The 24,219-nt window shown below is 35.0% G+C and overlaps 1 protein-coding gene across 2 annotated transcripts in view; it reads right to left on the reverse strand.

Annotated features, from left to right (window-relative positions):
- The window catches only part of PDS5A (PDS5 cohesin associated factor A), a 121,407-nt gene that overhangs the window by 52,793 nt on the left and 44,395 nt on the right, over positions 1-24,219 (reverse strand). For both annotated transcript variants that reach the window (XM_065907581.1, XM_065907582.1), the window contains exons 6-12: positions 21,055-21,181; positions 18,336-18,416; positions 16,780-16,920; positions 12,452-12,567; positions 6,848-6,942; positions 5,235-5,380; positions 1,261-1,412 (exon numbers count right to left, since the gene is read on the reverse strand). In XM_065907581.1, the coding sequence (XP_065763653.1) occupies positions 1,261-1,412; positions 5,235-5,380; positions 6,848-6,942; positions 12,452-12,567; positions 16,780-16,920; positions 18,336-18,416; positions 21,055-21,181 (858 nt within the window). The remainder of the gene's footprint in view (positions 1-1,260; positions 1,413-5,234; positions 5,381-6,847; positions 6,943-12,451; positions 12,568-16,779; positions 16,921-18,335; positions 18,417-21,054; positions 21,182-24,219) is intronic.

Raw genomic sequence — 24,219 nt, forward strand, 5'->3', positions numbered from 1 at the left:
GTATGTGGTCAGTGTTTTTCCTTGCAAGTACAGTTATTTTTAAATTTAGAGCTACAGCTGTTACTTATGGCTTTACACTGTGTCAGCCTGAAACATCTGCTCTAAAAGGGTTATATATTATTTCTAAGCACAGGATGCTAAGCCTGTTCCACCTGTTCGTCATCATCAGTCTGGAGTCATCAGAAACTATTTAACATTACAAATAAAGCTACAATCAAGAATTACTAATTATCAAAAAATGTATCAATTTCCTCTGATTACAGTTCGGCTCCTTTCCCATGTTGTCATTTTGTAAAATCAAGGTGATCTTCCTTCATCATCCTGAAAATCAGCTTCTCTTATGCAGATCTGTCTTCACTCCACATTCTAAACTCCTTACCCATATTTAAAATCCTTCTTGCTAAGCTTATATTTATTATTCAGCATCACTAGAATAAGGATTCTTATTATAAGGATTATAATTACTAAATTATTCTTATTTAATCCTTATTAAATATAAGGATTCATTAGCCAATGAAATACATAATCAGTAATGTCAAAGTAGTCAGTCTAAATAAAACACTGCAAAGTATTTTCCAAAAAACAAAATTATTAACTATAATCCAATAGAGAATTATGAGTAACATTCAGAAAGGGAAAACAACATAAGTTCTCATCTCAACAAAAGAACTTTCTATATATGGGGATGGAAGTTAGACTTACTAGGTGATCATTTGGCAATATATACAAATATAGAATCATTATGCTTATACACTTGAAATATAATGCTATATGTCAATTATGCCTCAAAAAAAAAAAAAAAGAACAGTAATACCTCAATTAGTACTTACAGCATTGCAAAAAGGAAAAATAACTAGCACTTAAAAACCGGTGCTACATTGCCAGGCAGTGGGCCAGGGGGGCTTTACATTCATTATTTTATTTAATTCATAAGACAATGCCATAAGGAAGGCTTTACTCTGACTACTTTTTAGGTAAAATCAAGTGCACAAAAGTTAAACCCATTGTGCAACAGTACAGATCTAATAAGGGGTAGAATGAACACTTGGTCTCTGGTCTGAGTCCAACTCTCACACCTATATTTCACAACTATTATGCTAACTGATAATTCTGGCTATAGTCTTATTTAAACATGATATGTCTAAACATGAAGAAAGTGATTTCTGAACTTAGAAACTAAGTATTATGAAAAAAAATCAAACAGAAGCCATATAAAAAACACTTTTATATTCAACCATTTTACCAACATATGAAACTCACTTGTCATCGATGCTATTCTGATAATATATATGCAAAAGTTTGTCCTTTATCCAGCTGACTTTCTCTGCAGCTTCCTTCCCTGCTTCACCATGAAGACAGTATTTCTTATAAAGCTGAGCCAGACCCATCATAGCTTCTTTTCTTACTCGCCACTAGAAAGTACAAAGTTTACTAGATGAGCTAGATACCAAATTTTAGTATACTAACTGACAAAAATTATGATTTCTTCCAATAGGCTGCACAGATAGGTGTGCATAGATTAGCACAATATTTATTTTCATAAAAGACAAATCACTTAAACAACAATTTTGATTATGTTTCTGTTTAGAAATCAGACTAGTTTCCAAATTATTCAGTGCAAATACTGCTATATCACCTATCAATTTTTTATTTTCTTCAAAGCCAAGCAACAATAAATCTTACAAAAAATCTCATTTGATTCTGTCTAAAAAAAAATTTGGCTAAGTTTTAGAAGTGATTAAAAAATAAGAGAAAGCATGCAATTCAGTCTACAAACAAAAGCCGAATCATCTGGAATGTTATAACCTAGTTATATCCCTTTTGATATTAACTCAGAAGAGAAAACCAGGGTGGGAGGTTGGAGAGAGGTTCAAGAGGGAAGAGACATATGTATCAGTTCAGTTCAGTTCAGTCGCTCAGTCGTGTCCAACTCCTTGCGACCCCATGAACCGCAGCACGCCAGGCCTTCCTGTCCATCACCAACTCCCGGAGTTTACTCAAACTCATGCCCATCGAGTCGGTGATGCCATCCAGCCATCTCATCCTCTGTCGTCCCCTTCTCCTCCTGCCCCCAATCCTTCCAAGCATCAGGGTCTTTTCCCATGAGTCAACTCTTCGCGTGAGGTGGCCAAAGTACTGGAGTTTCAGCTTCAGCATCAGTCCTTCCAATGAACACCCAGGGCTGAACTCCTTCAGGATGGACTGGTTGGATCTCCTTGCAGTCCAAGGGACTCTCAAGAGTCTTCTCCAACACCACAGTTCAAAAGCACCAATTTTTCGGCGCTCAACTTTCTTCACAGTCCAACTCTCACATCCATACATGACCACTGGAAAAACCATAGCCTTAACCAGACGGACCTTTATTGGCAAAGTAATGTCTCTGCTTTTTAATATGCTATCTAGGTTGGTCATAACTTTCCTTCCAAGGAGTAAGTGTCTTTTAATTTCATGGCTGCAATCACAATCTTTAGTGATTTTGGAGGCCCAAAAAACAAAGTCTGACACTGTTTCCACTGTCTCCCCATCTATTTCCCATGAAGTGATGGAACCAGACGCCATGATCTCAGTTTTACGAATGTTGAGCTTTAAGCCAACTTTTACACTCTCCTCTTTCACTTTCATCAAGAGGCTTTTTAGTTCCTCTTCACTTTCTGCCATAAGGGTGGTGTCATCTGCATATCTGAGGTTATTGATATTTCTCCCGGCAATCTTGATTCCAGACTGTGCTTCTTCCAGTCCAGCATTTCTCATGATGTATTCTGCATATAAGTTAAATAAGCAGGGTGACAATATACAGCCTTGACGTACTCCTTTTCCTATTTGGAACCAGTCTGTTGTTCCATGTCCAGTTCTAATTGTTGCTTCCTGACCTGCATATAGGTTTCTCAAGAGACAGGTCAGGTGGTCTGGTATTCCCATCTCCTTCATAATTTTCCACAGTTTATTGTGATCCACACAGTCAAAGGTTTTGGCATAGTCAATAAAGCAGAAATAGATGTTTTTATGGAACTCTCTTGCTTTTTCAATGATCCAGCGGATATTGGCAATTTGATCTCTGGTTTCTCTGCCTTTTCTAAAACCAGCTTGAACATCTGGAAGTTCTCGGTTCACGTATTGCTAAAGCCTGGCTTGGAGAATTTTGAGCATTACTTTACTAGCGTGTGAGATGAGTGCAATTGTGCGGTAGTTTGAGCATTCTTTGGGATTGCCTTTCTTTGGGATTGGAATGAAAACGGACCTTTTCCAGTCCTGTGGCCACTGCTGAGTTTTCCAAATTTGCTGGCATATTGAGTGCAGCACTTTCACAGCATCATCCATCAGGATTTGAAACAGCTCAACTGGAATTCCATCACCTCCACTAGCTTTGTTCATAGTGATGCTTTCCAAGGCCCATTTGACTTCACATTCCAGGATGTCTGGCTCTAGGGGAGTGATCACATCATTGTGACTATCTGGGTCATGAAGATGTTTTTTGTATAGTTCTTCTGTGTATTCTTGCCACCTCTTCTTAATATCTTCTGCTTCTGTTAGGTCTGTACCATTTCTGTCCTTTATGGCTAATTCATGTTGATGTATGGCAGAAACCAAAATAATACTGTAAAGCAATTATCCTCCAATTAAAAAGAAAAAAAGCAAAATTGCGTATCAAAATCTTAGAATTATAAAGTTGGAAAGCACGTTAGTGATAGTCTTAAGTGAATTTTATTACTTTGTAATCAAAAGGGCAAATCAGTTACCTAGTCACACTCTAATCCATGAAATTCTCTGGGAGTTAAAGAGATTGGAGGGGTTTAAGAGGAGGGAAGAAAGGTGATCAGAGAAGGGTGGACAGAAAAGGACATTATAAAAATCTAAAGTCAGAAAGACAATAGAACAATATAATAATAACCACAAGGTACTTATCTCTAATAAATCAGGAGTATACTTATCTTTGGTTTATTTAATACTTTCTTGAAATGTTTTTGGTATATTTTTCTCAAGTTTAGATTACTTAGTAGGTGAAATGAAACTGTTCCCATATAACAAGTAAAAGATGCCTTCTGACATTTCTAACACGAAACCAAAGAATGTAAGCAGTGAAATCTAAGATTTTAATTCATCCCCACTTTTTAGAGAAAACAAAATTTAGAAAGGCTATACTCTAGGTTATTAAATTCATTACACAAAAATAACAGTTCCTAAAATGTCCAGTAGGCGTTATTAAGACCATATCATACAATCTCAGTTAGTAAGAATCATTTACTCAGCTCATCCTGAAATTAAAAACAAATACTGACAGAAGTAGAAGTGAAACATTTCTAAAAGGAAAAGTAATAAAAATGGCAATACTTGAAATCTGGTTTGGGGGCTGGGGAGGTGGTAATTAACAACTGAGCAGGAGGGAGTGTTATTTCATTTAAATTAATGCCAAGGGGAAAAAACTCCTCAGACAGAGAATTAATGACACAGTTGAACAAGTTAAATGGTGTTTATATATCTCTGCCTCCTATGACTATTTCAAAACAATTTAAAGAATGCATGTTGCTATATATTTCTATAGTAAGATGCTGCTTTTCTATTTTGAAATCATAGCTAAACTGCAGGATGGTAGGAGATTTTAAAATTGTGCTTCAAATAAAATAGCACACTTTCAAAGGCAACCTTTGTTAAAGATGTTAATAAGTAACATGTTTTATCAGCCTGCCTTGCCTATATGTCTTTTATGGTTGACACTATTTCTTAGCAACTATTACTGTTCTTAGTACTAGTTTTATCAACCCACATTTTAAATTGCATCCACATACAGGAAATTACACAAAGAATAATGACTAAACATCATTTTGGCTCTAAGCTTAGCATCATAGCAATATGGAAACACCACTTTCACAGGAAGTATGATATTCCAAGACAGGTATTTCTGCAAATGCTAAGTATAAAGGAAACAAATGATGATGATCACTATTCTTCTGAAACTCATCATGTAAGTGAAAAGGTAAAACAAAACTTTAATTTTGCTGCTCGCTTTGTAAAGGTGAGCTAAAAAAGCCATACCTAAGATACGAAAAGCTACAGAATCCAATGTATTCGTTTGTAAAAATAATGAAAAATTTGCCAGAAATACATAAATTCTGAGCTCTTTATATTAGGTATTGTATTGACTTTCAAGGTAACTTTAAATATAAAACAACTTCTGTTGTATCTGGCTAGCAACGCACACATAGCAAATCAGGAAAGCACAGAGCCCTCGGTCTCACCCGTTTGTCCAGCGTTCTCTCTCTCACAAAGCCAAGCAGCTGGTCGTTCACTAACGCGAGGTCTCTCTTGGCAGCAGTTATTATAGTAACAATAACATCGTGACGGATAGCTTCTTCTGGGTCATGGGATCGAACTTTCAAATATTCTGAAATAGAAAAAATTAAGCTAAATGTAAGCTATAATATTCATTATGTTCACAATGACCAAAAAAACCCACAAATCCTAATGCTTTTATGTCTATATACTGGAACAACTGTAAAATGAGGCATAAATTAAAATCATTTAATTTTTGAGGTGGCCATTACATAATAACAAAATGAACTATATCATACTACTTGTTACTGAAGAGTTACATCTTAACAAATAATATTTTATATCAACTATTATGGAAAAGTTAAATCAGTACCTGATTTGAAATCAAAGCAGCACCTGATTATACAATACACATTAAAAGACTCGAAAAAAAATACAATAAAAATTCTTATAGCATTGCACAATATAAAATAACATTCTATGACCTCTAAAAAAAAAAATCCTAGATAATTATGATACGAACAAAGTTATTTCCTCTCTTTTTGGCAAACACTTTGTTTATTTTTGGAAAAACTGATAAAAATTTGGCAAAAAGTTTATTTTTGTTTGTGCTGGGTCTTTGTTGCTGTGCAGGCTGTTCCCTGGTTGCCCAAGCAGAGGGTACTCTCTAGTTGGGCAAGCAGGCGCTACTCTCTAACTGCAGTTCTTGAGATCTCATTGTGGGAGCTTCTCCTGTTGTGGAGCATGAGCTACAGGGTGCGTGGACTCCGCAGTTACGGTTCCCAGGCTCTGGAGACAGGCTTGGTAGTCGCGGCACACAAGCTTAGCTGTTCTGTGGCACGTGGGGTCTTCCTGGTCAGGGATCGACCCGTGTCTCCTGCATTGGCATGCGGATGCCTTACCACTGAGCCACCACGGCAGCCTGGGAAACAGTATTTGATTGCGGTGGTGCAGTCACTAAGTTGAGTCAGACTCCTGCAACCCCATGAGGAGCAGCCTGCCGGGCTCCCCTGTCCACGGCATTTCCGAGAACACTGGTGTGGGCTGACATCTCCTCCTCCAGGGGACCTTGCTGGCCCAGGATCCAACATGAGTCTCCTGCACTGCAGGCAGGCTCTTCACTGCTGAGCCTCCTTACACTGAGCCTGGAGCCCAAGTATTCTGATAGAAGCTTTTATTTGTTACAACCAAATAAGTAGGTTTAAACGCTTTATTTCAAGTGGAGAATGAGAAATTCTACTCATCTATTTCAGAAGAGATCACTTATCTACTTATTTTTAGACATGTTACTATACTTAATTATCACAGAGATATGATGATTTGTGCCCAAATTGGAACTCACAAGGAAGAGTCTACTTCTTTAAACTGTGATTCCAAAAAATTCCAAAGGATTACAATGTGAAGATTTCTAATTTAATTTTATTGTATAAACATGAAATCACTCACTAGTCCACGACTGTCAGAGACCTGAAACAGTGCCAGAGTGAAACCTATTCAGAAACCAAACTTAAAGTCAAAGGCCACATCTAAAATACATTTGTGTGATTGCATTCATACTTCAATAGACCAGCCACCTTACCTGTGAGATCCTTTGCTAAATCTGGGTGATTCATTAAACAGTGACTGGCAAATTTCACACTTTCTAATCGCACAGGAACATGAATGTCATTAAATCTATACAGAAAAAGATGGCTAAATATTAGTTGTTAAGGCAAAATAACTATTTTCAAATAAGGTACATCAACAGTACATAAATACCTATAAAAAAAATGGTTACTGATTAGAAAATATGGTGGTTATTAAAATGACAGTTACATCATTCTGAAGGAAGAATATAAAATAAAAAACATATAATTTCATAATGATATCTTTTTACAACAGGATTTTCACCATGCTAAAACAAAACAGTATAAAACATCCCCCAGCCCAAACTATGCATGTTGAAGAGCCAAAAATTGTAGCTTAAAATTATGCCACAAGACAAACAAAAAATAAATATTCTTAACGCACAAAATCTATCTGAGAAAAGTTTACAGGAGAAAAATGCTAGAAGAATGTGAGGTAGAAAGCCAGGGCAGACCCAGAGGTAACTACACAAAATACATGTGCCATACTGCCTCACGGCAAAAAAGGTTTCACGAGGCTGGAACCACCTGCAGCTACTCTCTCTGTTGTTCCTGTTTAGTTGCTAAGTCATGGCCAATTCTTTGCCACGCCACTGACTGCAGTCCACCAGGCTTCTCTGTCCATGGGATATCCAGGTAAGAAGACTGGAACGGGTTGCCTTTTCTTCTTCAGGGGATCTTCCTGACCCAGCATTCAGCCCATATCTGCACTGGCAGGCAAATTCTTTACTGCTGAGCCACCAGTATTCAGTTCAGTTCAGTTCACTCAGTCGTGTCCGCATTTTGTGACCCCATGGACTGCAGCACGCCAGGCCTCTCTGTCCATCGCCAACTCTCGGAGCTTACACAAACCCAAGTCCATTGAGTCGGTGATGCCATCCAGCCATCTCATCATGTTTTTTTTTAGATTTCACACGTAAGTGAAAGCATACAGTACTTGTCCTCCTCTGTTTGAGCTGTTACCCTTGGCATAATTCTCTCTAGGTTCATCCATGTTGTCCCAAATGGTAGGACGCCTTTCTTTATGGAGGGGTGGGACTCCATCGTGTATGTATATACACATCAACTTTATCGCTGATGTGCTGTTTGGGCACTCGGGCTGCTTTCCGGTCTTGGCTATTACAAACAATGCCGGGGTGAACATGCGGCTAGTGCATCTATCTTTTCTGATTAGCATTTCTGTTTTCCTCAGGTAAATACCCAGGACTGTAATTCCTGGATCATATGACAGTGTCATTTTAAATTATCTGAGGAACCTCCAGACTGTTTTTGATGGTGGCGACACCAATTTATACTGCCATCAACAGTGCAAAATGGTTCCCTCCCCTCCACATCTCTGCCAACACTTGCTATTTGTAGTCGTTTTGAAAACAGCCATTCTGACAGGTGTGAGGTGGTATCTCATTATGGTTTTGATTTGCACTTCCTTGATGATCAGTGATGTTGAGCATCTTTTTAAAAAATATATTTATTTATTTTTAATTGATTGATGATTGGTTTACAACACTGGTTTGATCTTGATCATACATCAACATGAATTAGCCAAAGGTGTACAAATATCCCCTGATGTTGAGCATCTTTTCATATGTCATCTTTGGAAAAATGTGTATCAGATCCTCTCCAATTTTTATAACAAGTTGCTTGCTTTTTTGATGTTGACTTGAATGAGGTATTTATATATTTTAGATATTAACGACTTATCATGTATATTATTTGGAGATACCTTCTCTCATTCAGTAGAATTATTCATCCTATTTCTGTGAAAAAGGCCATTGGTATTTTGATAAGGATTGCACTGAATCTGTAGATTGCCTTTAACAATATTAATTCTTTCGAATGCATAGACAAAGTATATCTTTCCAACTCTGTGTGTTGTCTTCAGTTTGGTTCATCAGTATCTTACACTTTCCCAAGTACAAGTCTTTTGCCTCCTTAGGTAGCTTTATTCTGAGGTATTCTATTCTCCATGATGTGGCTGTAAATGGGATTATTTTCTTAATTTTTCTGATAGTTCATTGTTAGTGTATTCAGATGCAAAGATTTCTGTTTATTGATTTTTGTATCCTACAACATACTCAAATTCATTGATGAATTCTAACAGTTTTCTGGTGGCATCTTTAGGATTTTCTATGTAGTATTATATGTCATCTGCAAATACTGAGTTAGGACCTAACAGAGGCAGAAGATATTAAGAAGAACTTAATACAAGAATACACAGAAGAACTCTACAAAAATTGTCTTAATGACCAGGATAACCATGATAGTGTGGCCACTCACCTAGAGCCAGATATCCTGGAATGTGAAGTCAAGTGGCCATGGGAAGCATTGCTACAAATAAAGCTAGTGGAGGTGATGGAATTCCAGCTGAGCTCTTTAAAATCCTTAAAGATGATGTTAAATTGCTGCACTCACTATGTCAGCAAATTTGGGAAACTCAGCAGTGGACGCAGGACTGGAAAAGGTCAGTTTTCATTCCAATCCCAGAGAAGGGCAGTGCCAAATAATGTTCAAACTACTGGACAATTACGCTCATTTAGCAGGCAAGTAACGTTAAGCTCATGGGGTTGCAGAGAGTCAGACACGACTGAGTGACTGAACTGAACTGAACTGAAGGTAATGCTCAAAATCCTTCAAGCCAGGTTTCAGTAGTACATGAACAGAGAACTTCCAGATGTACAAGCTGGGTTTAGAAAAGTCAGGGGAATCAGAGATCAAATTGCCAACATTCACTGGATCATAGAAAAAACAAGGGAATTCCAGAAAAACATCTATTTCTCCTTCATTGATTACATTAAAGCCTTTGACTGTGTGGATCACAATCAACTGTGGAATATTCTTAAAGAGATGGAAATACCAAACCACCTTTCCTGACTCCTGAGAAACCTGTATGCAGGTCAAGAAGCAACAGTTACAACTGGACACAGAAAAAGGGGTTGGTTTAAAATTTGGAAAGGACTATGATAAGGCTATATATTGTTACTCTAGTTTATTTAACTTATATGTGGAGTACAGCATGCAAAATGCTGGGCAGGATGAAGCACAAGCTGGATCAAGATTACCAGGAGAAATATCAACAACCTCAGATATGCAGATGATTCCACTCTAATGGCAGACAACGAAGAGGAACTAAAGAGCCTCCTGATGAGGGTGAAAAGAGGAGAGTGAAAAAGCTGGCTTAAAACTTAGCATTCTAAAAACTAACACCATGGTACCTGGTCCCATCACTTCACTGCAAACAGAAGGGGAAAAAGTAGAATCAGTAACAGATTTTATTTCCCTGGGCTCCAAAATAGTGACTGCAGATAGTGAATGCAGCCATGAAATTAAAAGACGCTTGCTCCTTGGAAGAAAAGCTATGACAAACATAGTGTATTAAAAAGCAAAGATATCACTTTGCCGACAAAAGTCTGTATAGTCAAAGCTATGGTTTTTCCAGTAGTCAGGCACGGGTGTGAGGGTTGGACCATAAAGAAGGCTGAGTGCCAAAGAACTGATGCTTACGCTCTCTAACTGTATTGCTGGAGAATCCTCTTGAGAGTCCCTTGGACGCCAAGGAGATCAAATCAGTCAACCCTAAAGGCAACCCCCTGAATATTCCACTGGAGGACTGAAGCTGCAGCTCCAATACTTTGGCCATGTGATGCAAAGACCTGACTCACTGGAAAAGACCCTGCTGCGGGGAAGACCGAAGCCCAAAGGAGAAGAGGGAGGCAGAGGATGAGACGGTTAGACAGCATCACCGACTCAATGGGCACAAGTCTGAACAAACTCCGGAAGAAAGGGAAAGACAGGTAAGCCTGGCATGCTGCCATCCATGGGGTCGCAAAGAGCTGGACACGACTTAGTGACTAAACGACAATAATAATCACTGACACAATTTCACTACTGGTAATTGATTTGTACATATTTTCTGTTTCTTTCTGGTTCAGTCGTGGGAAACAATACATTTCTAGGAATTTGTTCATTTCTTCTAAGTTGTCTGCTTTGTTGGCATATAATTCATCATAGATAATGTGATTTTAAACATTGAAAACATTTATATTTTTGAAGTGATCTCGTAAATAACCAATAAAACTAAAGTTATTTAATAAACACCTAAATACCCATGGCTGCCTACTTTCTAATCCACAGATAACTGTCATATTTTAATAAAATATTTCATTTAGGATTTATAATTTTATAACTGCCAGAGAAAAGTGAGAATATTACTATTCATGATCAAGTATCAAAACACTTATTACTAAATAATTAAGGGAAATAATCCAGTACAACAGATATGCTAAAAATACGTCTTTGTTTACATGAATAAGAGACCCATTACGAGGACACCAGTGAATGTAAAATTTTCGGTGGAAGAAGCCTCTTACTGTTGATTTAGTTTTTATAAGTTATGCAAGTGAAAAATGGAGTCTTGTATTTTTGTTTAAATGTTTTCCTATATATACTAATGTCAATCACAAGGACAGATACACTCCTCTCTGTACTGACAAGTAGAAGTGTTTCATTCCCTCGAAATTCTTATAAATTCAAGTTTAATCAATCAAATGGTCAGAATAAATCCAAGACCTTCAAAACAGCCTGTTCTGAGCAATAACTTAAGATATCACTATGTCAGTGTCTCCAGCTTGTTATAATATGTGATCTATTTATTTGGCTGCCTTGGGTCCCAGTGGCGGCATACAGGATCTTCACTGCATCATGGGGGCTTAACTGCTCTTTGTCATATGGGATCTCAGCACCCTGCCCAGGGACTGAACCTGTGTCCCTTGTATTGTGAGGTGGAGTCTTATCCACTGGACCACCACGCAAGTCTCTTATTTGTTTTATTTTAGCATTTAACATAGGGTTACTATAACAATTATTATAGTGAGTTTACTTTAAGAAAAATTTTGGAGCCCGTTTCCTGAATCAGTTGAATTAGACAATGATGAATTTCAAATGTTCTCTAGAATATTAATAATAAAAATTGACTTTTTAATCAATGTTTGAAGCAAAGAAACATGTAAATGTAACACAAGAAAGCAATTTAATAAATTTCATAGATTTTCTAACCTTACCATCAAGTTGAATAGAACACAATAATTCCAAGTTCTTCAGAAGGAACATTAAAAACTTTGAGTATACAGCAGTGCCACTTTCCATTTCAAAATTATACAATACCGAATTATTTAAAACACACACCTTGCTACCAGATAAGCTACGTATCTCAAGGGTTAGCACCAGTAAATAAGTAAACTGTTTGAGTGAATACGGCATGGACTGGACCATGACGTCTTCAGTCTCACGATTTATTTAAAAATTTTAAGACTGCAGATCTTCAAATGTTTATTCTAATGACATTATTTTAGCACACGCAAGAAAGATTAAAACCTGTTATGTGGGTCAGTAAGAAAAAGCTTTCTTCATAAAAAATTCCTCTTCAGTTTACTCTCCAAAAGACAGAAACATTGGTATTAAAGAAACATATATCACAGTTTGATATATGTGGTTTTAATCAGGTGTGCCATACTGACTAGCCTCCAAAACATAAGAGTCCACAGAAGTGTATGTTCTCTTACCGTCCAAGAAAACACTGCCACAGAGGACGATTCTGTGTTGCTAAATCGGAATCTTTAGAACCAAACAATTTAGCTAAAAGTCGAACAACAGCTAATCGTTCTTCTCCATCATTGCTCTAAGGGAAAAAAGAAAATAAATAAAGCCTGAGATTTATTTATCAGATTATAATAAGTAACACAAAATAGTCCCAAGAAGCTGCAATTTCACTCTTTTTGCTTATAATGATGAAAACTTTTAAAATATCATATTCTCTCATTTACTATGCAGAAGTTGATTTAATTTCACGTTAGATCATCAGGGTCTTTGCTCTTATTTCATTCCCTCTCAACTGTTGATTTATGCCTGTTTCTCTGCTTGCTTGCAATCTGCACCGATGCTGATTTAATTCTAACATTCCCTAAGAGTCCTAGAAAAAATTCTGTAAACAGAAGACCTACAAATAATTTCTGCCCTACAATTTCATCTCCAACATAAACCCGTATCAATTAAGGTTTTGATATGTGAAGGTTTTTTTTTTGGTATACGAAGTTTTAATCAATGATCCCCTCATGACTGGAGCACAAAATACTGAAGAATGTCATGATTCAGGAAAACTCACTGTAATAGAAGACAATGAATCTTACGAGGATCTAAAAAGTCAGGTGAATTGAACACTACAAAAAAGCAAAACTTTGTTTTTGACAGGGGCCTATTTTCTTATCCTGAATCAACATACAGTATAAAAATATCCTTCATTTCACTACTGATGTCACATTAATATATATTGAATTATTCCAAATCCACAAGGTGCATGAAATTTTTTAAAAGTCACACACTCACTAGGAAAATAAAGACAATAACCAAAAGCAATTGCTAATTTCTAAAGTGTTCAAATACAGTAACAAAAAGCAACTGCTAATTTTTAAGGTGTTCAAATACAGTGTGTCTAAATTAATACCAGAAAGTCAATACATAGATATTCACGGGAAAAGATAGCAAGTTAAAAAAGAAAGACTAGAGGAGGTATCATATTTTTTTAAAGAATGCTTTAATTTTCAGAGATAGGGGTTTTATGGTTAAAAAATAGGTACACTTATCAAACAGGTAAAAATGAAAATTCAAGGTTTAAAACTACAAAAATGTTTTTCTTTGACAAAGTCTTTCTCAAGCAATGTGACTACAATGCAGATCAGTGCTGCCTTCTGTAAGTTCAACTGACTAGCTAACATGATTTATTTTCTTTTTAAAGAAAAATCAATCTATCCCTTAAATTTCAAACTCTAGAAGAAGTGGAAATCTTACTTTACTTTAAAGTGACAACTTCAGTAGCTTGGTGATTATTTCACATGTGACATTTTACATCCATGTAATATAACTACTGAAATAAAACTAAATGAAAACTTACCACTCACCCCCTGCCTTTTTTGACTTTTAAATATGTTCCTTGAGTGAGACTGGAATATGATGATAATGAAGGGAACTTTTTTCTGGTGGAAAAACTATTTGGTGTCTCTGATATATAGCTATGTTGGTAATCTATCTCAAAGTGAAAATTATCTCATTGAGCTATTACCTAATATATTGTTTGAATACAAATATATAAAGTATTAATTAAAATAATGGATAAAAATCAGAAATTCTGTATTGATAATTTATTAGTGACTTTCTAAAAGAAATTCAAAAGGCCACCTAGTTTTTATTTTTCTTCAACCTTAGTTGGAAAAGGTAACCAACTGTTACTGTTTCTAATTACAAAGTAATCGATTCAGAACAATATTCTCCGTAAAAATTTTCTCCAACCAAAATAAAGCAATTATGATTGCATTTTAATGTTTTAAATTAAGGAATAAATATAAATGCCTGTCTATCTCTGCCTAACATGAAAAAATTATAATGTAAAATGTGGCAAATTTTCTGACAACTATGGCCAATGCTGCTAAGGAACTCAACTGCCAGAGGCCCCGTAAAACACAAGGGCGTGACAGCACGCTGAGGACCCATGCAGTGGGCAGTGCAGACAGCTGCAGACAGTGGCCCAGTATAAAAAGCAAAATCAAACAAACTGTTATTCTGAAGCATTTTCTCAAACACTTTTTTTTGTCTTTACAGAACTTTTAACCACAAAGAAGTTGTAGCTATGATTCAGAAATACACCTACAGAAAATCACCACAGCCATAAAAACTTCCTAGACTATCTGCTTGGCATATACTGGTGACTCAAAAAAGGGGCACTATAATTAAATACAGATGGGCTACCTAATGGTGAAGTGGTAAAAAAAAAAAATCCTCCTGCCAATGAAGAAGATGCAAGAGACAAAGGTTCGACGTATGGGGTCAGAAAGATCTCTGCAGAGTAGGAAATGGCAACCTGCTCCAGGATTCTTGACTGGAAAATACCATAGACAGAGGGGCCTGACGGGCTACAGCCCACTGGGTGGGAAAGAGCTGGACACGACTAAGGACACACGCACAATTATATGTAGATAGTATCTGGACTACTCTGATCTGTTTCCTCACTTGGGATGAGAAAAGTAATACTGGTACAGGCTAGGGTTACAGTCAGAAGCAAATAAGAACATAGGTTCTTATTTTACAGCACTTGCTGTAAAACAATAAAATACTACATTATTACTATTATTTAGATACAGTACTAGTTCAACATAAAGTTTTTAAAAGGCACAAATTTATCTAAGAGTACAGAAAAACATAAAAATCAATGGCCTTGGGTTATAATATTGTACTAAAAGAGACTATATAGAAATAACATTAACTAAGGTGCTAAATTTTTTTTAAAAAAGGGAATTAAGAAATCTATTAAAAAAAATTCTTATTCACCTACTCCTAAAGTATGCCTATGAAAACATCAACTTGTATCGATGAAGAAGAGAGGGTACAAGATGAAGAGTAACTGAGGACAACTGGTAGAGAAAAGCTCATAACCCACTGAAGGTGCTACTACTCAAGTTCTAGCCAAACATGTATAATCTGGGGTTTTCAACAAAGTCTGATTTTAAAAGTTTATTCATCCACTCAATGTTATCAACTTTTTAAAAAGAGAAAATTCTTTGCATGACATTTTGAAATAAAATTTATCAAATAAAACATTTTTGGGAGGCCAGATTCAGCTCTTAACTTTTGATGTAAGTAAATGGACTTATAGAAGAATGAGGTATGGACAACCAATGTAGCTTATTCTGTTTACATTAAGCCTACACATTGAAATCCTCAAGTCTAGTTCCTAATCCATTCCCACCATCTATTATAGCAGCCTTGTTTAAGGATTAAAGAGGCTTGACTTTCATATTCAAACTCTATATATAGACTGGGAGAAAATATCTTAATGCCTTATACATAGAAATAATTTGGTATGGAATCACTCTTAAGACTGTTGTTGAAATAAACCCATTATTAAAAAAGAAAACAAAACTTTGTTCTCTGTGTAACATTTTTCATACAACAGTTTCTGAGAAACCTAGTAAAATGTCTTTCATACGTGAACAGCAAATTCTTGTCATAAAACAAAACGGACAAATCTTATACCTGTTTTAAGAGTTTGAAATCAGAGTTCTAATCCCAAATACATTTTAACTGTGTAAATTGACAAAATAATTCCTCTTAAATTTTTCATAATAATTTATCTTATGTTTTTCATAACTTAAAAATAAAAATTGTAGTGCTGGTCCTAAATATACCATAGTCTGATTTAAGGATTAAATAAAATACTGGATATTAAAAAAATCTTTCAAAATTCCAGAATATCAACCAAAATATAAGATGTTCTTTTCTAAAGTTTAACAAGGAGAAAGGACTGAGTGTTAAGATTTTTGTATTTTTTGAGGAGTTATGAATTTGTTTAGTTGGCTATTTAAAAAACAACAGTAAAAGAAAAAAAAAAAAAAGCCCAGATATACACAAGTCATAATAACGTAAAAATTTCTGTCCTTGATCTATACAATGAAAGGGTCAAATAGTTAAAATCAAGATCCTTTGAGTACTGAGTCTGATATCATTTGACGTTCTAAAATATATACATATAATAATATATATCATTTAATAACATTTAATACATTTTGGGGATAACTCCATTTTTTACATCTGTTATTTGTATCACTGTGTTTATCAGGCATTTAACAATTAAGTAAATTATAATTTTAATTGCAATGAAAAACTCTCTTATCAGTGAGATGAGAGTCTCTGTTTTACTCGAATGATTAAAAAAAAAGTATACGTTAACTAAATGTAAGATAAATTGAACTCACATTTTATTCTTTTACAGTTAAAGGAAAACAATATAACATATATGTTTCTCTCAAAAGTTAAAGAGCTTAGAAATTATAGTCAGTCCTACCTTCAGTTTGAATTCAAGCTGCGGCATGACAGATAATAATAAATGGGGATCTATAGCAAAAAGTTCCTGAATCAGATCAAATACATGTTCTGACAAATCACTTACTGATGATCTTCCCAGCACCAGTACTTGATTGAAAAACTAAAGGAGACAGAAACAAAAATAAAATATCTATTTCATTAAAAAACTTGGATTGGCTTTTTATAAATGTGTTAAAAGAAAACTATATAATTAGGCATTCCATATACAAGTGAGGAAGATGAAAAAGAACAGATGTTTCAGTTACTAATATATATCATAGGATAGTCACCAAAACTGAACAAATCTCCAAATATCATCAAATTATGCCTGTTATATGAAAAATTTTAAAAGTAATTGAGTTGTTACCTTTCTTTCGAATTAGGATGACAATTCTAAGAATCAAATGATAAATTTCTTTTGAAAGACAACATATATTAAGGGTTAGAAAATATTAATATTTATTGTGAAGAACTTGAAAAGAATAAGGAAGACAGTTTTAACAAAATTTAAAACTACACATACACATATGAATAATTCTGGAACAATATATGAAAATCTATTGGTGATGGCTATTTTTGAGAAGTGAGAAAGAGATATTTGAGATTGAAGAAAGACAAAGTCACTGTTTATACTTTTATAATACTTGAGAAAACTTTTTTAAACCATGTTTAACTATTTAGTAAATTAAATAATACTAATAATTCATAACATTTAAATTAATATACTTAGACTTTATATGTAGAAAACAATTACAATAGTAAATAAATACTACATTCACAAAGACTGTACTAAAGAAAACACTGAAAAAAACCTAAATGAAAGGCAAGAGGGAAATGATTAGGTAAATTGTGTATGAATTCAAAGGAACACTTACAATCATTCTTGTCATAAATAAAAAGATAATGTCAAAAAAAATGATGTCAAGATATGGAAACATAAATGAACAATTCAAAGTTTTATATAAAGTGTGAAAAAACAGGTAAGAGCCTGAGCAATGTTCAATAATGAACTTGTTACATTAATAATTATAATTACAATTATAATTTCTTTTCAGAATTACTTTATTGACTTTTTAATAAAAACAAAAAACACACACGAAAGTAAAAAAACAACTTACTACTCTATTAACAACTATTTAAGAGGGAAAGCCAAAAAGGTTCAGAAGAATGGTTTAGAGACATGAAGAAGGAACTATATAGACAGAGAGCCACAGATAAAGATGAAGGGAGAAAGTGAAAAAGATCAGCATAGCCAGAAGATAAAAAGATAAAAAACAAAGGCAACAGAAGAGACGGTGGGAATTGCAGACCTAACATCCTCTTTCTTGTGCCATTTAAAAACAATGTCTATAAGCTTATAAAGTTATGCTGCATTTGGTTATATTTGGACATATCAGTTCTCTTATATATTTCTTCTAAATAGGTGAAACTGTTTACAGGCTGAATAAGCCTTTATGTGAAGGGTTCTAATAAATTCGTACCTTTATGGATTAAGAACTACAAAATTACAGAAAAAAGATAGGCAGAAATACCTACATTGGCAATGCATGCTTCAATAGTCTGGACTGTTCTTTTCAATAGGACTTTTGCGAGGTCAAAGGACTGTTTATTTAAGTTCTGAAACACAAAAAATATGCAAGGTTACAAATGAATTAATTAATTTATGAGATAATACCACTAGACCATCAAAGTCTTCAAAGTTCAGAAAATATAAAGCAAAAAATATAACTGAACCACATTCAAGGTTTTACCCAATATCCACTAGTCAAGAGGTCATAAATGCAGAAGTTACAAATAGCACAACCATGAATCAAAAACTAAAATACAAAAAAATTAAAAAACACAGTAGGTAATTAGCCAAAAGCTCAACCCTATATTAAGTTTAGTTTTACTAAATCTAAGACTTTTAGGTTTTGTTAACCGGGAGCTGGTGATGGACTGGGAGGCCAGGCATGCTGCAGTCCATGGGGTCGCAGAGTCAGACACAACTGAGCAACTGAACTGAACCAATCTGAATTGGCAATCACACTCATTTATCCCTAACACACACACACACACACACACACACACACACACACACACACCCATTATCCTAAGTATTTCACTGTCTAATCAATGTCTGTTCTGAGGAAGAGTGGACCTCGGAAGTGCTTCAAGCAAAATTCTCAATCAGTTATATTTCTGAAATGCTAACTACTGCCTTCATTCCTCAAGATTCCCAATGCATGGTAATAAATTAAGGGGTCTGAGGAAGCCTGTGAAAAGATATATTTAATTTTTAAAAAGTTATTGAAAATGGAATCCTTGTGTTGAAAAGTACCTATTAACATCTCTACACTTTGCAGTTTTAGACCAGATTCATTCACCATCATCTTGCACTTATCTCCAAAAAAAGACAAGGATATCCTATACCTAAAGGTTAGTAGTCAGCAAAATTTTTATGCAAAGAGTCAGATGGCAGATATGTATTTTAGGCTTTACTGGCCAGCCATATTGTCACTGCTGCAACTACACACCTCTGGTTGTTGCAGCAGGAAAGCAACCATAGACACAATGAAAACAAATAAGCATGGTTGTGTTCAAATAAAACCTTATTTACATAAATAGGTAGTGGGCCAGATTTGGTCTACAAGCCATAGCTTCCTGATACTTGCTCCAGGTTTTTATTCCATTTCCAAGAGAATAAGATTAGCTCAAAATTAAGGCAATCTTGGAGGAAACAAACATGGGAGGGAGATTAAGAGATACAAACTTCCACCTGCAAAATCAATGAGTCACAGATATGAAATGTACAATGTGGGGAATACAATCAATAACTATGTAAATCTTTATATGCTGATACATTATAACTAGATTTAGGTGATCATTTTAAACTGTATAGAAATACTGTGTAACCGCAACTAAGGAAGAGTTATGTAGATCAATTACACTTCAAAAACTAACTCATAAAAAAAGAGATCAGATTTGTAGTTAAGGCAGGGGGTAGGGAGGCAGAATTAGATGAAGGCAGTCAAAAGGTACTTCCAACTAAGAGTTAAGTACGAGTGATATAAACATCATAAATCTATTTAAAAACAGCTATATGTTATATGTGAATGAAATTCATTAAGAGAGTAAATCCTAAGATTTACTTCATTTGCAAGAAAAAAATTTTGTTTCTAAGTCTTTAATTTTGCAGCTATGAGATATTGGATGTTCACTAAATGTCTCATGTTTAAATGAAGTAAATGATTTCATAATGTAGGTAAACTTACACAGTGCTGTATATCATTTATATCTTGATAAAATTAAGAAAACCTTTCTATTTCCTAAAAAGGCATGGTTCTACTCATTAAAAATACACTCTAAAAAAAAAAAAAAGAAAGAAAAAAAAGAAAAATACATTCTAACTAGAATACAAACACTAAATACACTATTCCTCATAAAATTTTTCCCTTTCTTATTTTGTCTAACATATATAACCTCTTTGCCATACTCTCAAAATTTTGATCTATTACAGACTCATTTGAATTTTTAAAAAATGTAAATAATATATCAGTCAGGAAAAGAATTTATAATTGGTTGCATCTTATTGTGAATAGTATAAATAGATACATATTTATCAGACATCTGATGGCAAGTCACTGAACACTTAGAGGAAAAGAGCGGGAAAGTAAGTACCAACATTAGGATAGGCCTGAATCCACATCAGTGGTGGACCTAGAGTCGGGGAAGCTAAGTCCTTCGCTTTCTTAGGGGGAGCTAGCAGAAACAAACAGAAAAAGGAAACGGAGAGGAATAGACTGCTCTTAAACATCCTTTCCCCCTTAACATTAACCATATAGTTTCTGCTTTTGCCCAAATCATTTTCTGAAAGTGCCTAAGAAAAATGTAGGACAGGGGTTCTAAGAAGAAATACCAATTCCTACACTCTGTATCTGTTAGAAAGTAGTAAATACATTTTCTTTTCTAAAACAAAGAACTAAACCAAGACAGTAGTTCAATTCCTTACAATTCCTATATTAGATATGAGTGGTCAATCTGGAACATTTTTAATTTTCCAGAGAAGAGGCAGCACTTAACCAAATGAAAATATATCTTTTAAAGACAACAAGAGCTATAAGGCTTATGTGTGTTACTCTAATTTACTTGGGACTGGAGAATGATAGTGGGAATAATTACATGGGATTGCAAATGGTGAAAAACAAGTTTTCATATGTGTAGTACTACCATTAAATATTAACCTTAACCTTTAATATCTTCATACTATACAGACCTTATGTGCAGGAATGAGGTTAATAAGAATGGAGTCCAATAATTCTTGAGTAACTCCATCACCTTCCATGATGATAGAACTCATCAAGTCTAGCATGTGCATTTGTACCTTCTTATTGTGGCTATTGCTTTAAAAAAAAAGAAAGAGAGAGAGAAAAAAAAATTAGGCTTACCAAAGAAAATTAAACTTTCCAGTTTAAAGCAACTATCTCAAACGTAAAGGATTTTTCACTTTAGCAAACCACACCAATAATGGCAAAGAAATTTTGGCTGTTCCATATTTACTTTGCTCCTCTGGTGATTATTACTAAAACAGCTAAGAAGTCACTGTAAACTATTTCACACATACAAAAATTTAATTAAGCCCCATACACCTAGAATTCAAAGAACAGGTTAAATTCAACTAAACAAAAATGTCAACTTCAAAAAAGTCTTTGCTTACATGCCCCTGGATTCTAAAAAATGACAAAATTTTAAGGAAACAAAAATTGTACAAGATAAAGGACATAGATAGCTTTTCATCCCTTTTGATTTTAATAATTCCCCCAAAATGACAGGACTATAAACACAAAAAAGGCCTATGTAAACACCTGCATATCTCTGCCAGTAGAAGTTTTAGTTTAACAATACTGAAAATCCAAAATCTCATGTAAAATGCTACCAGAACTCATGACTTCAGATTCCGAAAAAGTCATCCTGCTGTCTCTCAAAGAATTTCAAACAAACAAATGAAAAATCAACAAGGTATAAAGACAACATCAGTTTCAGTCTTCTCAATAAATATGTCTAGTGCCGATATAAACTTACCCAAAAAGACTGGCTACAAAATTGTTATAAGTCATGAGAACATCTAGGCTTCTCCCTCTCTGACTGTATCTTAACTAAAGACTTGACCTGTTCGTTTCCACTTTTATCAGAATATATATGCAAAGACAAATCGAGAGAATGATATAACTTAGTTGTACTACTACAGACAAAGACAAATTTAAATTAAGACTAACCTAAATTTTATTATCATTTATGTATCTCTTATCTATAATTTTTAAAAAAATAAGCTTGAAATAATGTATAATACACCTGTTGGGCACCTAGTGGTAAAATCAAAGATCAAATTTTTAAAGTTGCTGAAAAATTGTCCTATTGTTAGATTCACAGTTTTCTACAACTTTTAGAAAAATATTCTCTCTCAAATATCTTGCTTACTAAAGGCCAAGACTGTGCAAAAGTCAATTATATAGTGGGATGTGTGTGTGTGTGGTGGGGGGAGGTAGACAGTGAAGAACAGAGATACTCAGCTTGATACAAAAAAATGAAGAGAGTATTTAGGTCTCAGATCCATACATTTGTGAATAGGAAAGGAGTGAAGAAAAGAGAAATGAAACGGACTTAAAAATTATTTCCATTAGTTTCAGCCAAGATTCAATAATAGGATTTACTCTTCTACCTGAAACAATTAAAAAAAAAAACACCAAAATATATGAAAACATATCAGACCCTATACACATGCTGCTGAAAGAAGGGAAGCTTACTTTTCCTATCTATGAAAGCTCCCAGGCTTCAGTACAGGACGAGAAGACCCTAGCAGAGCCTGATGGTTTTTCTGAATCTGGGGAGACCAGTTTTCAGGGCAGAGTACCAGAGGGGAGAGGACTACTCAGAGAGCAGGCTCTCAGAGGCTGCCGCTGAGTCTTCAGTTGACTAGCGATTAGCACAGGCAGGTGTCTTGAGTTTGGGGAAGGAACCACCTGAAAGGAGCAGAAGGAATAATCCCTGGAATTCACACAGGTCAAACAATGTGTGTGTTTCAACTACAGTGGAAAATCTTACAACTCACAAGGCATCTAGTAATCAGAAGGGTAAACCCACATATCCAAGCAGCTCTGTGAGCTCCAAGCACAGCAAACAGGAAGAAAACTCCACTGTGTGACATCATAACTGAATTCTTTAAAACCAGCAATACAGAGAAAATCTTAAGTGGGTAGAGAAAAAGAAGATACATTATTAACAGAGAAACAAAGACTTAAAATGACAAAAACTTATCATTTTTAAAAGTGTAAGCCAGAAAAAGATAGAGGAACATCTTTAAAAGTATTGAGACACAAAACAACAGAGGAAAGAAGTCTATTATTAACATAATATTCATACCATGAAAATCACTTTCAAAAACGAAGATGGAATAAGGGTTTTTTCAGACATAGAAAAACTGAAAGAATTCTATCAGCAGTAGACTTGAACTACAGGAAACGTTAAAGGAAGTCCTTCAGACTAAAGTAACATAATGCAAGACGGAAATCTGTATATATGCAAAGGAATGAAGAACAGCAGATACATGGTAAATGTGTCAATAAATACAAATCAATAAATTCCTCTTTCAAAAGGCAAGTCTTTTTTTACTGGTTTACCTCACTGTGATTTTTTTCAATTAAAGAATGAGGTCAAGAATAAATTTAGATCTTTAGATTCAGAAAAGAAAAACATTAAAAGGATGAAAGAAAGTACGTGTATATAAAAGTAATAGAAGAAAAAAGTGTAACTGCACAGTATGAAGTGGACTTAAGTGGACAGTCAAGGTAACAAAACGGGCAGGATAACAACTCAGGAGTTTCTTTTTCATTTTGTTGGTAATTTTAATATTAGAAGAAAAAGTTGTAAATATGTGGCAGAAAGCAAACAATGGCCACAAACTGTTCCCATCTCTGTAAGCACACGTCTTTAAAATGCTACTCCTCCCAACAAAACAGGAGGGAGCCTACCTACCCAACCTTTGAATCTGGGCTTGCCTATGTGCCTTGCTCGGCCATGAAGTATGTCGAGGTTTTAAAAAGGGCTCCTGTGGTGGGGTGTGCCCTTCTTGCAATTTCTGAAACCGAGTCAGCGTATGAAGGGACCTGGAACAGCCTGCTGATGACGACAGAGTGACATGTGGCCCAGCTGTCCTATTACATCCGCCAGCTGCCAGATGCTCCGCTAACTGACTGCAAATGCAGGAGCAAGTCCAGCCCCCACAAGAAGAACCATCAAGCCAAATCATGAGCTAAACAAGATGGAGCATGTTTTAAACCATCAAGTTGTGGGCTGTTTTGTTATGAAGCGAAAGCTAAGCAACACAAAGGTAAAGTTTATACATTCTATCATTCACTTAAGGACCTTCAGTTAGTTGTCACAG

The sequence above is a fragment of the Muntiacus reevesi genome, chromosome 16 (assembly GCF_963930625.1).
Source record: "Muntiacus reevesi chromosome 16, mMunRee1.1, whole genome shotgun sequence".
NCBI lineage: Eukaryota > Metazoa > Chordata > Mammalia > Artiodactyla > Cervidae > Muntiacus > Muntiacus reevesi.